This window comes from Delphinapterus leucas, chromosome 16 (assembly GCF_059928025.1).
Source record: "Delphinapterus leucas isolate spDelLeu-1000000601 "Yukka" chromosome 16, BTC_Dleu_Yukka2, whole genome shotgun sequence".
Lineage (NCBI taxonomy): Eukaryota > Metazoa > Chordata > Mammalia > Artiodactyla > Monodontidae > Delphinapterus > Delphinapterus leucas.
In genome coordinates, this window is record NC_143144.1 from 72,113,638 (window position 1) to 72,130,389 (window position 16,752).

The 16,752-nt window shown below is 33.0% G+C and overlaps 1 protein-coding gene across 1 annotated transcript in view; it reads left to right on the plus strand.

Annotated features, from left to right (window-relative positions):
- ATRNL1 (attractin like 1) overlaps positions 1-16,752 on the plus strand; it is a 683,604-nt gene that overhangs the window by 74,293 nt on the left and 592,559 nt on the right. Inside the window, exon 9 of the mRNA XM_022568674.3 lies at positions 16,302-16,485. Coding sequence (XP_022424382.1) covers positions 16,302-16,485 — 184 coding nt within the window. The remainder of the gene's footprint in view (positions 1-16,301; positions 16,486-16,752) is intronic.

Here is a 16,752-nt window from a genome sequence, read left to right on the forward strand (position 1 = left end):
TGGGACAGTTTTTAGGTAACTTTACACGGTCTGCATGCAGTTTGGACTTCTCAGCACGCCAGCTGAGTTTTAGAAGTGTGTCCTAAGAAGGAACATCAGAAGAACAAGCATTCCACAAAACCAGGCAGAAGCTGCATAGCTTTTATGACCTAGCCTTAGAAGTCACAGAGCACACGTCTGTACTCTCTTGATTGAAGCAGTCACAAACCCTTTGATTCAAAGGGAGGATTCATAGATCCCACATCAGTGGTAAGAGTTTAAGAGAATTTGGGCTATGTTTTAAAATTGTTTAAGTATCTTAACAGAAATACATATCAGTTCCATTCCAAGGAATTTATCCTGCAGATACAGCTCCAGAAACACAAAAATACGTTTTTTTTTTGTATGCACAAGGTTATTTATTGTAACATTATTTAGAAACTACTTCAATGCTAAATGTAAGAGAGCGGTGGATAAACTCTTTTATACCCACATTAGTGGTCATGCATTTGTAGAAAATAATGATGAACTGTGAAATTAAATGGAGTGATTTATATGATATGTTGTGATCAAGTATATAGTATATATAATGTACTACTTTTTGTACATTAGCGAAGTAAGGGAAATTAGAAAATATACTTATGCCTGCTTATATGAGCAAAAAACATCAGAAGGATGAACCAGACAGCAGTGATGTTGATTACTTACAAGGGGCAGTGGAGAATGGTGTGGAAAGGGTAGGAAAAGAAAAATGAAAATATGTTCCCTGAGTTTGTCTTTTTAAAAAATAGTTTGGACTTTCAGAAGCATATTGCCTTTAGAAACATATATTATCTATATATAAAAATTAAATCAACAAGGAAAGGAAGAAAAGAAAGCTCTAGAGTAATGCAAACTGAAACTAATGAACCCAACTGTGTTTCAAATGAATAATACAGTCATGCTGAAAGGGGGAGAAAAGAACTAATCCAAGTGAGTTTTTGACACGGTGTTTGCCTTTAGTGTACGTGTGGTTGTGGGGAAGAACTGCCAACAAGTCTTTTAGGTTTGTATTTTGAAGGTTTTGGTGAAACAATTCTGAAATTACTTTAGATGTATGGTTAGACTGAAAGAATGAGTAATGTGTTGATACTTTTGGGAACTAGCGTTCCCAATGTGGAAGACAGGAGATACAAATATGAAATGGAGAAGGCCAGGGAGAGTCCTGCCTGGATGGATTGGAATTGGAGGTATCAGCATGAGCTTATGATTAGAAGGTAGATGGTTACAGATACTTGTTGGTTCTTCAGAAAGGTTTAGGAGCGAAGATACTGCAGTAGTAGTGAACCTGTTGATTCCACATATTCCCAGATATAGTTTTTAATAAAATTCCTATGAAAAGAAACAGGGCTCCTTGGAGAAATGGCTGATTTTAGGGCTGTGGTAGGGAAAAATAAAGATGAGCTTGGTACATCTTTTATGTTAAATATGGAAGTGCTCAAGAAAATTCTGGGTTATGTCAAAAGAACATAAGGGTCAGCTTGAAGGGGGTTCCATTGTACAGTCTGGGATAATTTGAGCATCAGAATAGGAAAGTAATAAACTACAAACCACTGAAAAAATAGGAATCCATGAGCGTACACAGACTGATAGGCACAAATAGAGGAGAAGCCTCTTTCCTACACAGAATGCTAACTGGCATTGCTGGAGTTGAAAAATAATCATTTTGCAACAATCATAGTAAAAATTGATTTAGAAAAGCATCAACAATGGATGCTAAATCTGTGGGGTTGGGAATGAATTTTTGATGAGATGTGCATGATATTTAAGTGTCTTTCTCATAGATTGTTTATAGAGTTCAGGGGAAAAATGGTAACTATGTAGTGTAAAAATCGGTTAGAACCTTGTCCAGGTGATCAAAATTAATAGTACAAACCATGGGAAACTGGACATTGTGTGCCTCCGGATATGGTACCTGCTAAAGGAAACATCACTTAGAGCAGAGTTCTGTAAACTTTTTCTGTAAAGACTTACGAAGTAAATATTTTAGGCCTTGTAGATCATACAGTCTCTGATTTATTCAATTCTTCCATTGAAGTTTGAAAGCAAGCCATGGATGATATGTAAATGAATGAACATGCCAGTGTGCCAGTACATCTTTGTTTACGAAAATGAGTGGCTGACTAGATTTGGTCCAAGGAACATAGGTTACTGACCTCTGGCTTACAGTATTCTAACTGGGAGTGTATACTTGAATCTAATCATGAAGCATATCATATAAACTTCGAATGAGGAACATTTTATTTAATAAGGGGGAGAGGTTTATTTTTCAAGAATGTCAATGTCATGAGAGAGGAAGAAAGGCTGAAAAATCGTTCCAGATTAAAAAAGGCTAGAGAAACCTGACAGCTGAATGTGGTAAGTGATACAAGACTGGATTCTACACTGGACACAATTCAGTTCACAAAAGAAATATATATGTGTATTAAACAGTGTGTAAATGTTAAACTAAAACAAAATCCTTGTTCTTAAGATATACACCAAAATATTTAGGGGTAATAGAAATAATCATTTCTATTGTGTGTGTGTGTGGTGTGTTCACACGTGCATGTATACGTGTGAAAGAAAAAGAGATGTAGAGATGGAAATAAACTAATGCTAAAACAAATGGGACAAAATGTTAACAATTAGTGAATCAGAGTAATGGGTATATGGGAATCCTTTGTCTATTCTTGCAACCTGTTTGTATCTTTGAAATTATACCTAAAAGTGCTAAAATAGATTAGAGGAAAGAGATGTATGTTTTCTCATATTTGGTTATATAGGATATATATTTCAATAAGAATTCTTGTGAACTTAAGCTGGCAGTAAAGGAAATGTCAGTTTGTCCTTTTTGCTGTACTTAGAATTATAGGATTTTTAGGGAATCTGTAAATCTCAGAGGGGAATTTATGTGCATGGTTTTACTAACTTGGACCATAAAGCTCTTCTGGGTTAGTCCTGAGGGAAATTTGTTTCACTTTAGGTTAGCAATACCTCATAAACTTTCTAAGAATCTCAATGTGAATCTCAGTGTTAGTATAATATTAATGTTTCACTGTACTATTTTTCATGCCTTTAGGATTTGGGAGGTATAGTTGGGAAGCCATTATTAATGTCATGTTAACTTTTTTCTTTTGATTTAAAAACCATTAGATATTGTATTTTTAGGAAGGTAATTTTTTTCTCTGTTAAGTGTAGTGATACTATATGGCTTTCTCTTCTCTTCAGTTCTTAACATCACATGTTTTTTCAAAATTCTGTGGTGAATTTCAAGTGTAAATTGGACATTGCTTTCAACCTACTGGTTATCTGGAAATATAGATCTACAGAACACAATGTTAGATGGTGGGAATTAGGAATTTTTAATACATGAAATCTCCCCTTTAAAAATAATTCAATCATAGGAATCAGAGCACAAACTTTAACTGTGCTTAAATTAGGTTTGGCATTTGTTGTGTAGTTTCATTTGTGAAGAACTTTCAGAACTAATTAGGTAACGTGAAACAGTTGCAAAGTAATAAGTAAAATATTTTAATAAATTGCTAGGCTTGTGTGACAGAGGCCACTGTTAATATGGTATACATTTTTATATTTACTAAATGTTTCCAAAAATACCACAATAAAAATACTTTAGTTTTGGTAAGTGGAATTAAACCATTTGCTTTTAAAACTTTATAAGCTATGTAAATATTATACATATATTTGAAAATATGCATTGGTTATATTGAAAAATTTTAGTAGATGTGCATTCAGGATTCAGAAAATTCTGGTTTTCTGTCTGTGCTCAACATTGTTTCATTGATGGAAGTGTCAGTCCCTTAAAAGGTAGCCATCCGATTATTTTACATATTTAAAAATTTTATTTATGTTTAGAAGAAATATGCATTTCTTGTAATTTGTACTTGGTTTTTCATGACTATATAGAACTGTACATGTGCAATTTAATCACTCTTTCACATATTGACCCTAAAATATTTTGAGATATCTTATTTTCAGCTTATCTTCCATTCTTTACATAAGCATCTTAGTTCCTTCAGTCTTCACATAACAAGCTTTCCACTCACATCTTTTTAACAAGATGTTAATGATTTACCTTAACACAGATGTTAATGATTTAAAGAATATTTTCTAATAATAATAACAGGCCTTACTGTGTGCTAGGCGGTGGTGTAAGCATTTCACAAGTATTAACTCATTTAGTCCTCAGCGTGAACATGCAAATTTGGGCTCTTTTTACCCCATTTTACAGATAAGGGAACTGAGGCACAGATGTCTCCCACAACTGGCCAGTGATCACACAGCTAGTAAATGGCAAAATCAGGATTATGTAAATATAAGATACACATTATCTTAGTTGACCCTTAGTGATCTTTATCACACTCCTATCACAGGACAGACTGCACTGTGATGATCTCTTCACACTTATCAGAGCCTAACAGAGCAGGATCTAATGTGAAACCATTGCTTTCCCTTGTTCTGGGCATCTTTTATTAATATTTTTATTGCAACCTAAATTTATACTTTATACTAATTATTTTGACTTATAGTTAGCCTACAGACAACAAAACTTCTTACTTTAGTTCATTGGTTTTTGTTGTTTATATAACGGCTGGGGAGTAAGGTATACTTTATCCTGTACTTGTCAATTTAATGTTGTAATCTCAGTGAAGGGCTTGACATATATTGTTAAAATAGTTTCAGCTCATCATTACTTTTGATTCATAATTCTGGTATCTAAAGATTTAATTAACTCCTCCTTTTATTAGGTCAATGGTTGTTTAATAAGTACAACTTCTATGCCTTCATCCTAGGAATTGACAAAAAATGTTGAAGAGCAAACTACTGGCAATAAAAAAAATAAGGATGAGAATGTATAGGTTAAAAGAGATTCAGTAGACACATCAGGCAACTTCAATGTGTGGATCTCATTTAGATCCTGATTCCAACAAACTTCCAAAAAAAATAAAGAAGAAGCTTATAATATAATTAGAAATCTGAACACTAATTGAATACTTGCTGATATTAAAAATTATTAACTTTTTTTTTTTGGAGAATCACAATGCAAACCTCTAGGGGTTTTGGAGTAAAGCCATAATCTCTTCTACAGATAACTTTTTGAGAAGCAGTTTCTGTTTTGCTAGCCAGTATAATTCTTCCTACTGTCTGGAAGACTTTCAGTTGTTACTGCTTTTCCTAGAAATGCTTGGTGTAAGTCATCTGGAGTTCTCTTTGTGGCAGGATTTTAAAATTACAGATTCAATTTATCTGATAGTTCTAAGACTACTCAAGTTTTTTCTCTCGTCAGATTTGGTAACTTGATTTTATTTTCAGAATTTGTTCATTTTATCTAAATTTTCCAATGTATTGATCTAACGTTCTTCATAATATGCTTTTAGTGAAGTTTAAAATATTTTATAGCCCTGTCCCCTTTTATATTCCTAATATTGGCTGCCTGGGTCTTCTTACTTTTTGTCTTGATCAGATTCTCCACAAGATGGTAAATCTTAATGCTTTTCAAAGTACCAACTTTTGAGGTTATTGATTTTCTTAATATACTCATTTGTCTATTTTATTAATTCTTATTTTTATTATGACCTCATTTTAATATATTTTGATTTGTTATGCTTTTTTCCTTTTTATATTGATGCTTAATTCATTATCTTTCAGGTTTCCTTCATTGAATTTTTAAAAATATATACATTTAAAGCTGTAACATAAACAATGTAAACATGGCTATAGTTATATCCTACATGATTTGGTATGTAGTATTTTAATTGTTATTTAGCTCAAAATGTGTTTAAGATTCCATATTAATTTCTTTTTTCACTAATGGGTTATTTAGAAGTGCGGTTTAAAATGTTCAAACATGGGGTTTTCTAGTTATTTATTTTTTATTATTAATATCTAGGTTATTGTACTATGGTCACAGAACATATCCTATAGGCTTCCTCCCTCAAAATTATTATGAAATATTTCAAAAATACATAAAAGTTGAAAGAATTGTGCAGTGAATTCTCATAGACATACTACTTACCTTCTACAATTAATCTTTTGCTTTTTCACTTACCAGTGTATGTATCCATTTCTCTATCCATCTATCTATTTTTTTGGTGCATTTTAAAGACTGTTGCAAACATTAGTACACTTCTAAACATAATAGCATGCCTGTTGTTAGCTAGAGTTCTGTACTCATGTTTTTAATGTAAAAGTTACATACAGTGAAATGCACAAATTTTGTGTACAATTCAATGAGTTTTGACAAAACATACATCTGTAACCCAAATTCATATCAAGACATAGGACACTGAGCATTACTTGAGAAAGTTCTCTCCTGATCCTTCCCAGTTGATACCTGCCCTGCTTCCTGATTTTTTTCATCATCAAATAGTTTTGCCTGTTCTGGAATTTCATGTAAAGGGAATCACACATCATGCACCCTTTTTAAAATAAGGCTTCTTTCACTCACCATGATGCTTTTGAAATTTATACATGATGTGTTTATTAGTAATTTGTTCCTTTTTGTTGAGTGTTTTTTCAGTGTATGAATACACTGCAGTTTCTTGTTCATTTTCTCATTGATGAACACCTGGGCTGTTTCCAGTTTTGGGCTGTTATGAATAAAATTTCAGTGACCATTCTTGTACAAGTCAACCAGTAGACATGTTTTTATTTCTCTTGTCTAAATACCTAAGGATGTTGGTTGGGTCAGGAGGAAGATATATCTTTAATTTTTTAAGAAAATGCCAGACCTTTTTTCCAAAATGACCTAATACATTTGTTTATTAAGTTTAGTTAATTACTTGTGTTGTTCAAATCTTTTAGATCTTTACTGATATTTTGACTGTTCTGTCAATTGCTGGAAAGGGTACATTAAGTTTTCCACGATGATGTTGATTTTCTAAATTTTTCCTTATAATTTTTTCAATTTTTGCTTTATATATTTTGAAGCTTTATTACTCTCTTGGAATATTGATCTTTTAAAATTCATATGTAGTGATCTTTACCTTTAGTAATCTTTTTGCTGCTTTTCCCATAAAGACTATTACTGTATTCTGATATATTGTGGTCATCCTGCAGAAGGGAATCCCCAATATTTGCTTTGGATGTTGAGGCCGATGGTGCCAAGAGAGTATGAAACACGAATACCAAGAGAGTATGAAAGACTTATTATTTACAAAATGAGGCTTTCTGACGTGTGCAGGGCAGGCTCCCAAGCAGGCCTGAAAATGGCTTGAGAGAGCAGGGAAAGGAGATTGGCTTGGTTATGTAATTTTACAGTGTGGGTAAAGTAAGGGAAACATTCATGCAAGCTGGATCTTGATTGGCTTAAATTTCCCCTTGGCACCATGGTGGGGAGTAATAAAACAGTTGGTGCTTTATTTATAGTGATCCCAAGGTATCCTTGCCAGTCTATTAACTTAATAAAAATCTTTAGCAATTAACTTAATAAAAATCTTAATAAATTAACAATTATTTAACAATTAACTTAATAAAATTAACAATTAACTTAATAAAAATCTTTTCTCCTGTATTGCGCACTTCCAGTGATCAGTCATTCACATGAATAATAATATTGTCTTGGAATAATGTGTTAGCAGGGAAGGTGGTGAGGAGTTGTTGGATTCTAGATTTGTTTTGAAAGTGGTGACAACAGGAATCACTGAGACATCATGTAAAATGTGAGGAAAAGGAGTCAAGGATAGCTCTAAGATGTTTGGTTGAGCAACTAGAAGAATGGAGATGCCATATATTAAGTGAGAGAGGCTGAGAAAGGTAGATTTACTTGTCACCAGCACATATGTGTGTATGTATAAAAACATCAGAGTGCAACTTGATAAGCTTTAACAAATCGATATAGTTGTGTAAGTGCTACCTCAGTTAAGATATAGAACATTTCTATTACTCCAGAAAGTTTACTCATGACCCTGTGCCATCAATTTCTCATGATCCTCTAGCTCCAGGTAACCACTGATCCGTTTTCTGTCAATACAGTTTTGCCTCATTTCAAATTTCATATAAATGAAATCATGTGGTATGTGGTCTCATTGTATTAGCATAATAATTTTGAGATTCATCTAAACTTTTGATCGTGTCAGTAGTTTGCTTCTTTTTAATCTTGAATGGTATTTCATTGTATGAATAAGATATAATTTGTTTATGTGTTCACTAGTTAGTGGACATTTGAGTCCAGTTTTTAGGTCTTTTGAATAAAAGCTGTTATGAATATTTGCATACAAGTCTTTGTTTGGGCATATGTTTTCCGTTCTCTTGTGTAAGTGCTGTAGAATGGGATTGCTGGGTTATTTGCAGTTATGTGTTTAACTTTATAAGAAACTTCCATACTGTTTACCAAAGTGATACTATCATTTACAACCCACCAGCAGTGTATGAGAGTTCCAGTTACTTCACATCCCCACCAACACTTGGTATTGTTTTCTTTTTAATTTTTGCTATTCTGGAATTGTAGTGATATCTTATGGTTTTTATTTGCATTTCCCTGATGACTAATGATACTGAATATCTTTTTATTTCAGTATTTGCCATTTATTTATCTTCTTTGGTAAAATGTATGTTCATACTTCTTGTCCATTTTGAAAGTTGGGTTGTTTGACTTCTTATTATGGAGCTATAAGAATTTTTAATATATTCTGGATATTAGTCCTTTCTCTGATATATGTTTTGCAAATATTTTCCCCCAGTTGTGGCATACCTTTTCATTTTTACAGTGTCTTTTAAAAGGCTGAGATTTTAAATTTTGATGAAATACAATTTATCAACGTGTTCTACCTAAGAGATCTTTGTCAAGCTCAAGATCGTAAAGGTTTTTCTCTAGGTATTTAGTTTGGGCTCCAACCTCAGATCTATCATCTATTTGAGTTAAATTTCATATATGGTGTGAAGTAAAGTCTGAGTTTTTTTCTTTTTTTTTTTTTTTAACGTGTGCAGCTTAATTTGTTGGTCACATATACAAAGGTTGGAATCAGGATAAAAAGAGCAGTGCTAAAAATTAGTATAAAGCAGTGTTTCCTCGCCTTTCCTATGTCATGATAACAATAGCAAATGATAATAAGAAACATGTAGAAAACGACATGATTTACAACATAATCAAATTGCTTCACACCAGTGACTTTTTCTCATTATCCCTCTTTTTTATGACTCAAGTAATAAATAACAATACATAAAAGTCTGCAAATTCAAATAAGCAAAAAAAAAAAAAAGAATTACAGTTTTCAATAGCTATAAGTATAGAAGAAAGGCAGTGATTTTGTACATTTTTAAAATTGAGCCCCTGCAGTAAATTCACTCATTAATTATAATTTTAAAAAATAATGAATGATAATATTTATAAGGTGTAGCAGTAAATGGATGGAGCTTCTCACTTGAAAGTGACCAGCCTGGGTGCTTAAGGCCTGAGATTTTTTTAAGAAATAAATATACAGTTGTTCTTTGGTTGAAAGAGTTTCCTTTCCCCATTGAATTACCTTGGTACATGTGTTGAAGAGTCAACTGACCATTTATGTATGAGTCGACCTTTGGTCCGTTGATGTATATTATATTTAATACCACACTCTATTGATTACTGTAGCTTTGTAAATCAGGCAGCGTCAGTCCTCCATCATTTGTTTTTGTTTGTTTTGTTTTCAAAAGTTTTGGACTCTTCTAGGTCCTTCACATTGCCATGTAAAATTTAGAATCAGCTTGTCAGTTTATTAAGAAAAAGCATGTAGGGATTTTAATTGGGGTTGCATTACATCTATAAAGGGGAAAATTGAGCCTTTAACCATATTGAGTCTTCTAACTCATGGGCATGGTATATTTCAGCATTTGGCACCCTACAACTTTGCTGAACACACTTACTATTCCTTGTAGCTTTTTGGTAGATTCTTTCTTATTTTCTATATAGATGATCATGTGTTACACCCATGCTAATAAACATTCTTCTTCCTTTTCAATCTATATACCTTTTATTATTATACTGCTAGGATCTCTGGTACAATATTGAGTAGAGGTAGTGAGAGCAGACATTCCTGTCTTTTTTTTCATATTTTAGGAGGGAAAGCTCCAGTCTTTTAATTACTGTAGTGTTACGTTAGTGGTATGTTTTTTTAATGCCTTTTATCAGGTGGCGGAAATTCACTTTTATTCCTAGTTTGCTGAGTATTTTTCATGAATAATGTTAAATTTTGTCAAATAATTTTCTGCATCTATTGAGAAGATCATTTGTTCTTTTATTTTCTTTGATTTCTTAATATGGTGAATGACATTGACTTTCAGATGTTAAGCCACTGTTGCATTCTTGGATAAATCCCACTTGGCCATAATGTATTACCCTTTTCATATACTGCTAGAATTGATTTGCAAAAATTTTGTTAAGGATTTTTATGTTTATGCTCATAAGAGATATTGGATTATAGTTTACTTTTCTTGTAATGTCTTTGTGTGCTTTTCCAGGCTGTAATGGTAAAATGATTTGGGGAGTGGTAAAATGGGGAGTGGTAAAATTTGGGGAGTGTTTCTATTCTATTTTCTGTAAGAGTTTGTGTAGAATTGGTATTATTTCTTTTTTAAATGTTTGGTAGAGTTCACCCGTGAAACTATCTGGCCCAGAAACTTTCTTTGTAGGAAAGGTTTTGACTATGGCATTTATTTTCTTTAATAAATGTTAGCAATATTCAAATTATCAATTTCTTTTTGAATGAGATTTGGTAGTTTGTGTTTTTAAGTAATATGTCCATATCATTTAAGATGTTAAACTTATTGGCATAAAGCTGTTCATTATATTCCCTTATACTTAATATTTGTGAAATCTGTAGTGGTATCTCCTCTTATATCTGATATGAGTTATGTGTGTCCTATTTTTCTTGTCTGTCTGACTAGAGATTAATAGGTTAATCAATTTTATTGACCTTTTCAAATAACCAGCTTTTGTTTCCTGTTTTCTATCATAATGATTAATGCTTTGTTACATTTCTTTTCTTCTTTGAGTTTTATTTGCTCTTCTTTTACTGATTTCTTAAGATGGAAGAATAGATCATTGAATTGAGATTGAGACCTTTTTTTTTTTTTTTGCGGTACGCGGGCCTCTCACTGTTGTGGCCTCTCCCGTTGTGGAGCACAGGCTCCGGACGCGCAGGCTCAGCGGCCATGGCTCACGGGCCTAGCCGCTCCGTGGCATGTGGGATCTTCCCGGACCAGGGCACGAACCCATGTCCCCTGCATGGGCAGGCGGACTCAACCACTGTGCCACCAGGGAAGCCCTATTTCTTCTTTTTAAAAATATAAGTATCGTTATAAATTTCCTTCTAAGCCAGTAGTTCTCACACTTGATGCATAGGAATCACCTAGAAGGTTGTTAAAATAGATTGCTGTGCCCTAATCCCTGATTTTCTTATTGATTATGTCAGGATTGGTGCCAGGGAATTTGCATTTTTAAAAAGTTTCCAGGTAATGCCAATTGATGCTTTAGGGAACCACTGTTGAGAATGACTGCTTTAAGTACTGCTTTAGCTGTATCCCACACATTTTGAAATGTTGCATTTTTTGTTTCCGTTTAGTTCAAAATGTTTTCTATTTTTTTGTGTGTGTTTTTTTTTCCTTTGGCTCCTGGGTTGTTTAGTAGTATTTTGTTTGATTCAAATATATGAAGATTTTCCCGATATCTTTCTTGCCATTATTTCTTGTTTAATTCTATTATTGTCAAATACTATGTTTTTTACAGTTAAAATTTTTCTTGAGTCTTATTTTCTGACCCAGAATATGGTCTACCTTGGTGAATGTTACATGTGAATTTGAAAAGATCTGCATTCTGCTCTAGTTGGTTGGGGTGTTCTATAAATGCCAATTATATTATGGTTGATGGAGTTATTCACGTCTTCTATATCTTTACTGATATTCTGTTCAGTATTTTTCTTAGTTCTTGAAAAACCAGTATAGAAACCTCCAGTTATGATTGTGAATATATCTATTTCATTTTTAAGTTCTATTAGTTTTTGCTTCACTCATTTACTTATTTTTAATTTTTTAATATGTAATTAAAATTAATTTTAATTGAAGTATAGTTGATTTACAGTGTTGTGTTAGTTTCAGGGGTAGAGCAAAGAGATTCAGTTATGTATACATATATATCTGTTTTTTTCAGATTCTTTTCCCTCATACGTTCTTAAAAAATATTGAGTATAGTTCCCTGTGCTATACAGTAGGTCCTTGTTGTTTATCTATTTTACATGTATGTTTCACTCATTTAGATGTTGTGTTATTGGGTGTTTACACAATTAGAATTGTTGGTTCTAATGATAAATTGTCCTCTTTCAGTCCCAGTTTCCTTCTGTTGTCTTTTCCGCCTGAAGAACTTATTTTAGTATTTCCTTTAGAGTAGGTCTGCTGGCCATGGATCAGCTTAATTTTTTTTACATCTGAGAATCTATTCATTTTATGTTCATCACTAAAGAATATTTTTGCTAGATATAGAATCCTGAGTTATAGTTGTTTTTATAGTTATAGTTATTTTTCAGCACTTCCTTCTGTCCTGCATGGTTTCTTAGGATAAAATCATAGTCATTAACTGTTGTTCCCTTATAGGTAATTTGTTATTTTTCTGTAGCTGCTTCTGAGATGTTTTCTGCACTTTCAGTTTTCAGCGATTTCATTGTGGTGTGAATTTCTTTGAATTTATTCTATTCATGGTTTGCTCAGCTTCTTGAATCTGTAGGACTATTAATTTATTGAGTTCTTTAAAATTTTATTTTTGAAGAGGTTACTCTAGAGTTTACAATATGCTTATTTATCTTTTCAGATTCTACCTTTAATTAATGTTCTACCACTTCACATATAGTGTCAGAAACTCAGACTAGTATCCCTGCATTTCCCTCTTTTAATATCATATCTCATATGTTATGAAGACCATAACAAATTGTTATACTTTTTGTTTTGGACACTTAATTATCATGTACTGGGAGGGAAGATGAGAAATGACACCTTTAATATCTACCCACATATCAGATATTTCCTATACTCCTCATTCATCTCTATAAATCCAGATTCTGGCTGGTTTCAAGTATCATTTTCATTCAGCTTGAACTTATTTTGGTCACTTTTTTATAGGGCAAGTCTGCAATAATATATTCTCTCTGTGGTTTTTTTTTTCCTTTATCTGAAAAAGGTTTTGTTTTACTTTCACTTTTGGAAAATATTTTGTGGGATATAGAATTCTACTCTGATAGTTATTTTTTGGTATAGAATTCTGGGTTAATGGGTTTTTTCCCCCTTCTCAGTAGTTTACAAGTGTAACTTCACTGTCTTCTGACTTGCATGCTTTCTGTTGAGAAGTCAACTGGCATTCTTATTTTTGTTCTGCTTGTGCATCTTAATCACTTCATGCTATTCCTTGGCGTGGGTTTCTTTATTTCTTTTTTTTTCTCCTGCTTGTATACCATTGATCTTCTTGGTTTTGTGGATTTATAGATTTCATTAAATTTGAGAAACTAGTTTTTCAAACATCATTTCTGTCTACCTTACCACCACACTTCTTGGACTTCTATCATAGTAGATTAGACTACTTGATATTGTCATACAGGTCCCTGATATTCTGTTCATTTTTTTTCAGGGTTTTTGTTTGTTTTTTTCTGTGCTTCATTTTGGATAGTTTCTATTTCCATATTTTAAATTCATTGTTCTTTTCTCCCAGAGTATCTAACCTTGTGTTAATTCTATACAATGTATTTTTCATTTCCAGGAGTTCTGTTTGAGTCTTTTTTATCTTCCATTTTTCCCTTATCATGTTCATGTTTTCTGTAACATTATTGAACATATTTGAGTATATTTACAATAGCTTTTTTACAATAGCTTTTAATTCTGTCGTCTTTGTTATTTCTGTCTCTATTGATTGATTTTTCTTCTTGTTATGGGTCATATTTTCTTTGCCCTCTGTGCCTGTTAATTTTTTAATGCATTTTGAGCATTGTATGTTTTTACCTTGTTGGCTGCTGGACTTTGCTGTATTCCTTTAAAGAGTGTTGGACTTTGTACTAACATGGGGTTAAGCTTCCAGTGTAAGCATTTTGGGGGATTGCTTCTGAGGTCTGTTAGAGTGGATCCAGAGCAACTTTTAGTTTATGCCATCATTGTTTTTAAGAACAAATTGAAGCCTAAATGAGTCACAATATAGAGTTACTTAAATAAGTTATGTATCATCAATACAATGGAATTCAGCTGATAAAAAATGAAAAATGGGACCTGAAAAGATGTCCCAGATGTTAAGTGAAAAAATAGTTGTAAAATAGCATGATTTTTTGGTACAAATATTTACAGGTATGTATGTACATGCAAGTCATATACATTTGTTTTGTATATTGTAATAAAATATTCAGAATTATAGTTTGAAAATATTCTGAACATAACAATTTGTGAAAAATACCTCTAGATAGTGGGCTAGAGCAGAAGGTAACATTCACTTTTGCATTATACAACGTTTTATTGCTACAATATTTTTTGATAAGAAGTATGTTTATCTTTTTTTGTTAAAAAGAGAGTGAATAAAAACATGAAAACCTTCAGTTTGGCTATATATATAGCTTTATATATATATATAGCTTTAATAAGTGTTTGAAGTATATTAAAGAAATTGTTCCTAAGTTATTATTAACTTCATTCTTTGGAAATTACTTCCAAAATGTAATGCTCATTAGTTACAAGAGTACTCTGAAATTTCTTCAAATATGTTTAGTTTTCTCTAAGTAACATTGGCTTTAACAACCCTTTTTGATACTTCCTTTATACTTATTTTATGACTACTTTTATGACTGTTGAAGTATCACATTCTACACTACCTTAAAATTGTGTAAGTGTGAAGGATTTTTAAGTATCATCTTTATTTTCTGTTATTTGCTTTGAGTATTTTCAGTGAGTTGTCTAGTATGCCAAAGTTGAGGTGAAAAGTTAGGGGGAAGATGGAAGTGTGGTCTGGGTGGATATTTAAAGACTAATAATAGAATTCTGTAGAGTTGCTCTTTATAATCTAAATTTTTTAAGGCCAAGGAGATGTGTATTTTCATCTTCTTATTTTTAAAAACATGTCTTTCATATGATTGGGGCTTGTTTTAGTGAATTTGCCATAGAAATAAGAGTCCCTTCTAGATATATCAAGCAGAATGGGAACTTAATATAGGGAGTTAATTACCAAAATACTAGACACACCAAAATGAGGGGATCACCCAGAAATCTGGAGCTGCTACACACCCAGGCTGGAGCTTAGGACCACGTTTGTAATTGAGCTACTTACTGTAGGTGCTACTGCTGCCACTGCGCAGGTGGTACCCCTGCTGCTGTTGTTATAAAACCACCACTGCCATTACCTACTGTAGTCACCTACCTGTTCCTTCTGTTAGAGAAGAAAGCAGAATCTTTCTTCCTTTTGCCTTCTAAGCTCTCCCCAGTACTTTCATTGGTGGAACCTGACGGTAACACATCTGTCAGCAAGTCTTGGAAATTTAATTTTTAGGTTTTTATCAATAATACAAAGCACTCTTAGAAGGGACAGTGGGACTCATAACCAAGAGATAAAAGACCAGCAGAGTGCTAAAAATTGTTAAGGGCAAGAGTCATATCTTAATTTTAGTCTTTGTAATATCAGTGGCTAAACTCAGAGCCTGTGACATAATAGGCTCTCATAAACTATTTGTTAAGTCTTTTTTTTTCAGGTTTGTTTACAAATACAGAAATATATGTGAGAATAAAGTTTTCATTTTCTCTCTCACATACAAAAATTAGGTATTTTCAATATTTCAGTGTTTAATTAAAATTTGCAAAATGACCAGTCTTACTTACCTTCAATCCCTAGCACCAGCATAGTAACTAACTAGCACATATTTATTTATTTATTTATTTGTTTATTTTGTCTCCGTTGGGTCTTTGTTGTGGTGCGCGGGCTTCTCATTGCGGTGGCTTCCCTTGTTGCGGAGCATGGGCTCTAGGCACATGGGCTTCAGTAGTTGTGGCACGTGGGCTCAATAGTTGTGTCTCACGGGCTCTAGAGTGCAGGCTCAGTAGTTGTGGCACATGGGCTTAGTTTCTCCGTGGCATGTGGGATCTTCCCAGACCAGGGATTGAACCTGTGTCCCCTGCATTGGCAGGCGGATTCTTAACTACCTAGCACATATTTAATAATTTTTTTTAATTAAGTAATTATTAGGTATACTTTACTCATAAAATGTGGTATTAGAATGAGCTTGTTGGTAGTTTGGTGGTATATTAGTTTTATTTCTAAATACTATTTGAGTTCATGATTTATCTTCTTTCTCTTACAGCATCAAACACTTGGCTTGTTCCGGAAACTAAAGGAGCTATTGTTCAAGGTGGATATGGCCATACCAGTGTGTATGATGAAATAACAAAGTCCATTTATGTTCATGGAGGCTATAAAGCATTACCAGGCAACAAATATGGATTGGTAGATGACCTTTATACGTATGAAGTTAACACTAAGACTTGGTGAGTAGATTGGGCAGAAGTACGTTTTACATCTTGTACTGGTCATTTCACATATGCCAGAGTTTCTCTAGGGTACATACCTAAAAGTGAAATTGCTGTGTGTGAGGATATTCACATCCTTAACTTTACTACCCGTTGCCTAATTGCTTCTCAAGTCACTGTGATAATGTACACTTCCACCAGCAGGGTATAAGTGCCCTTGTTTCTTCGTAGTCTCACCAACACTTGGTAATTATGAGGATATTTTCCTTTTGCCAGTGCAGTGGA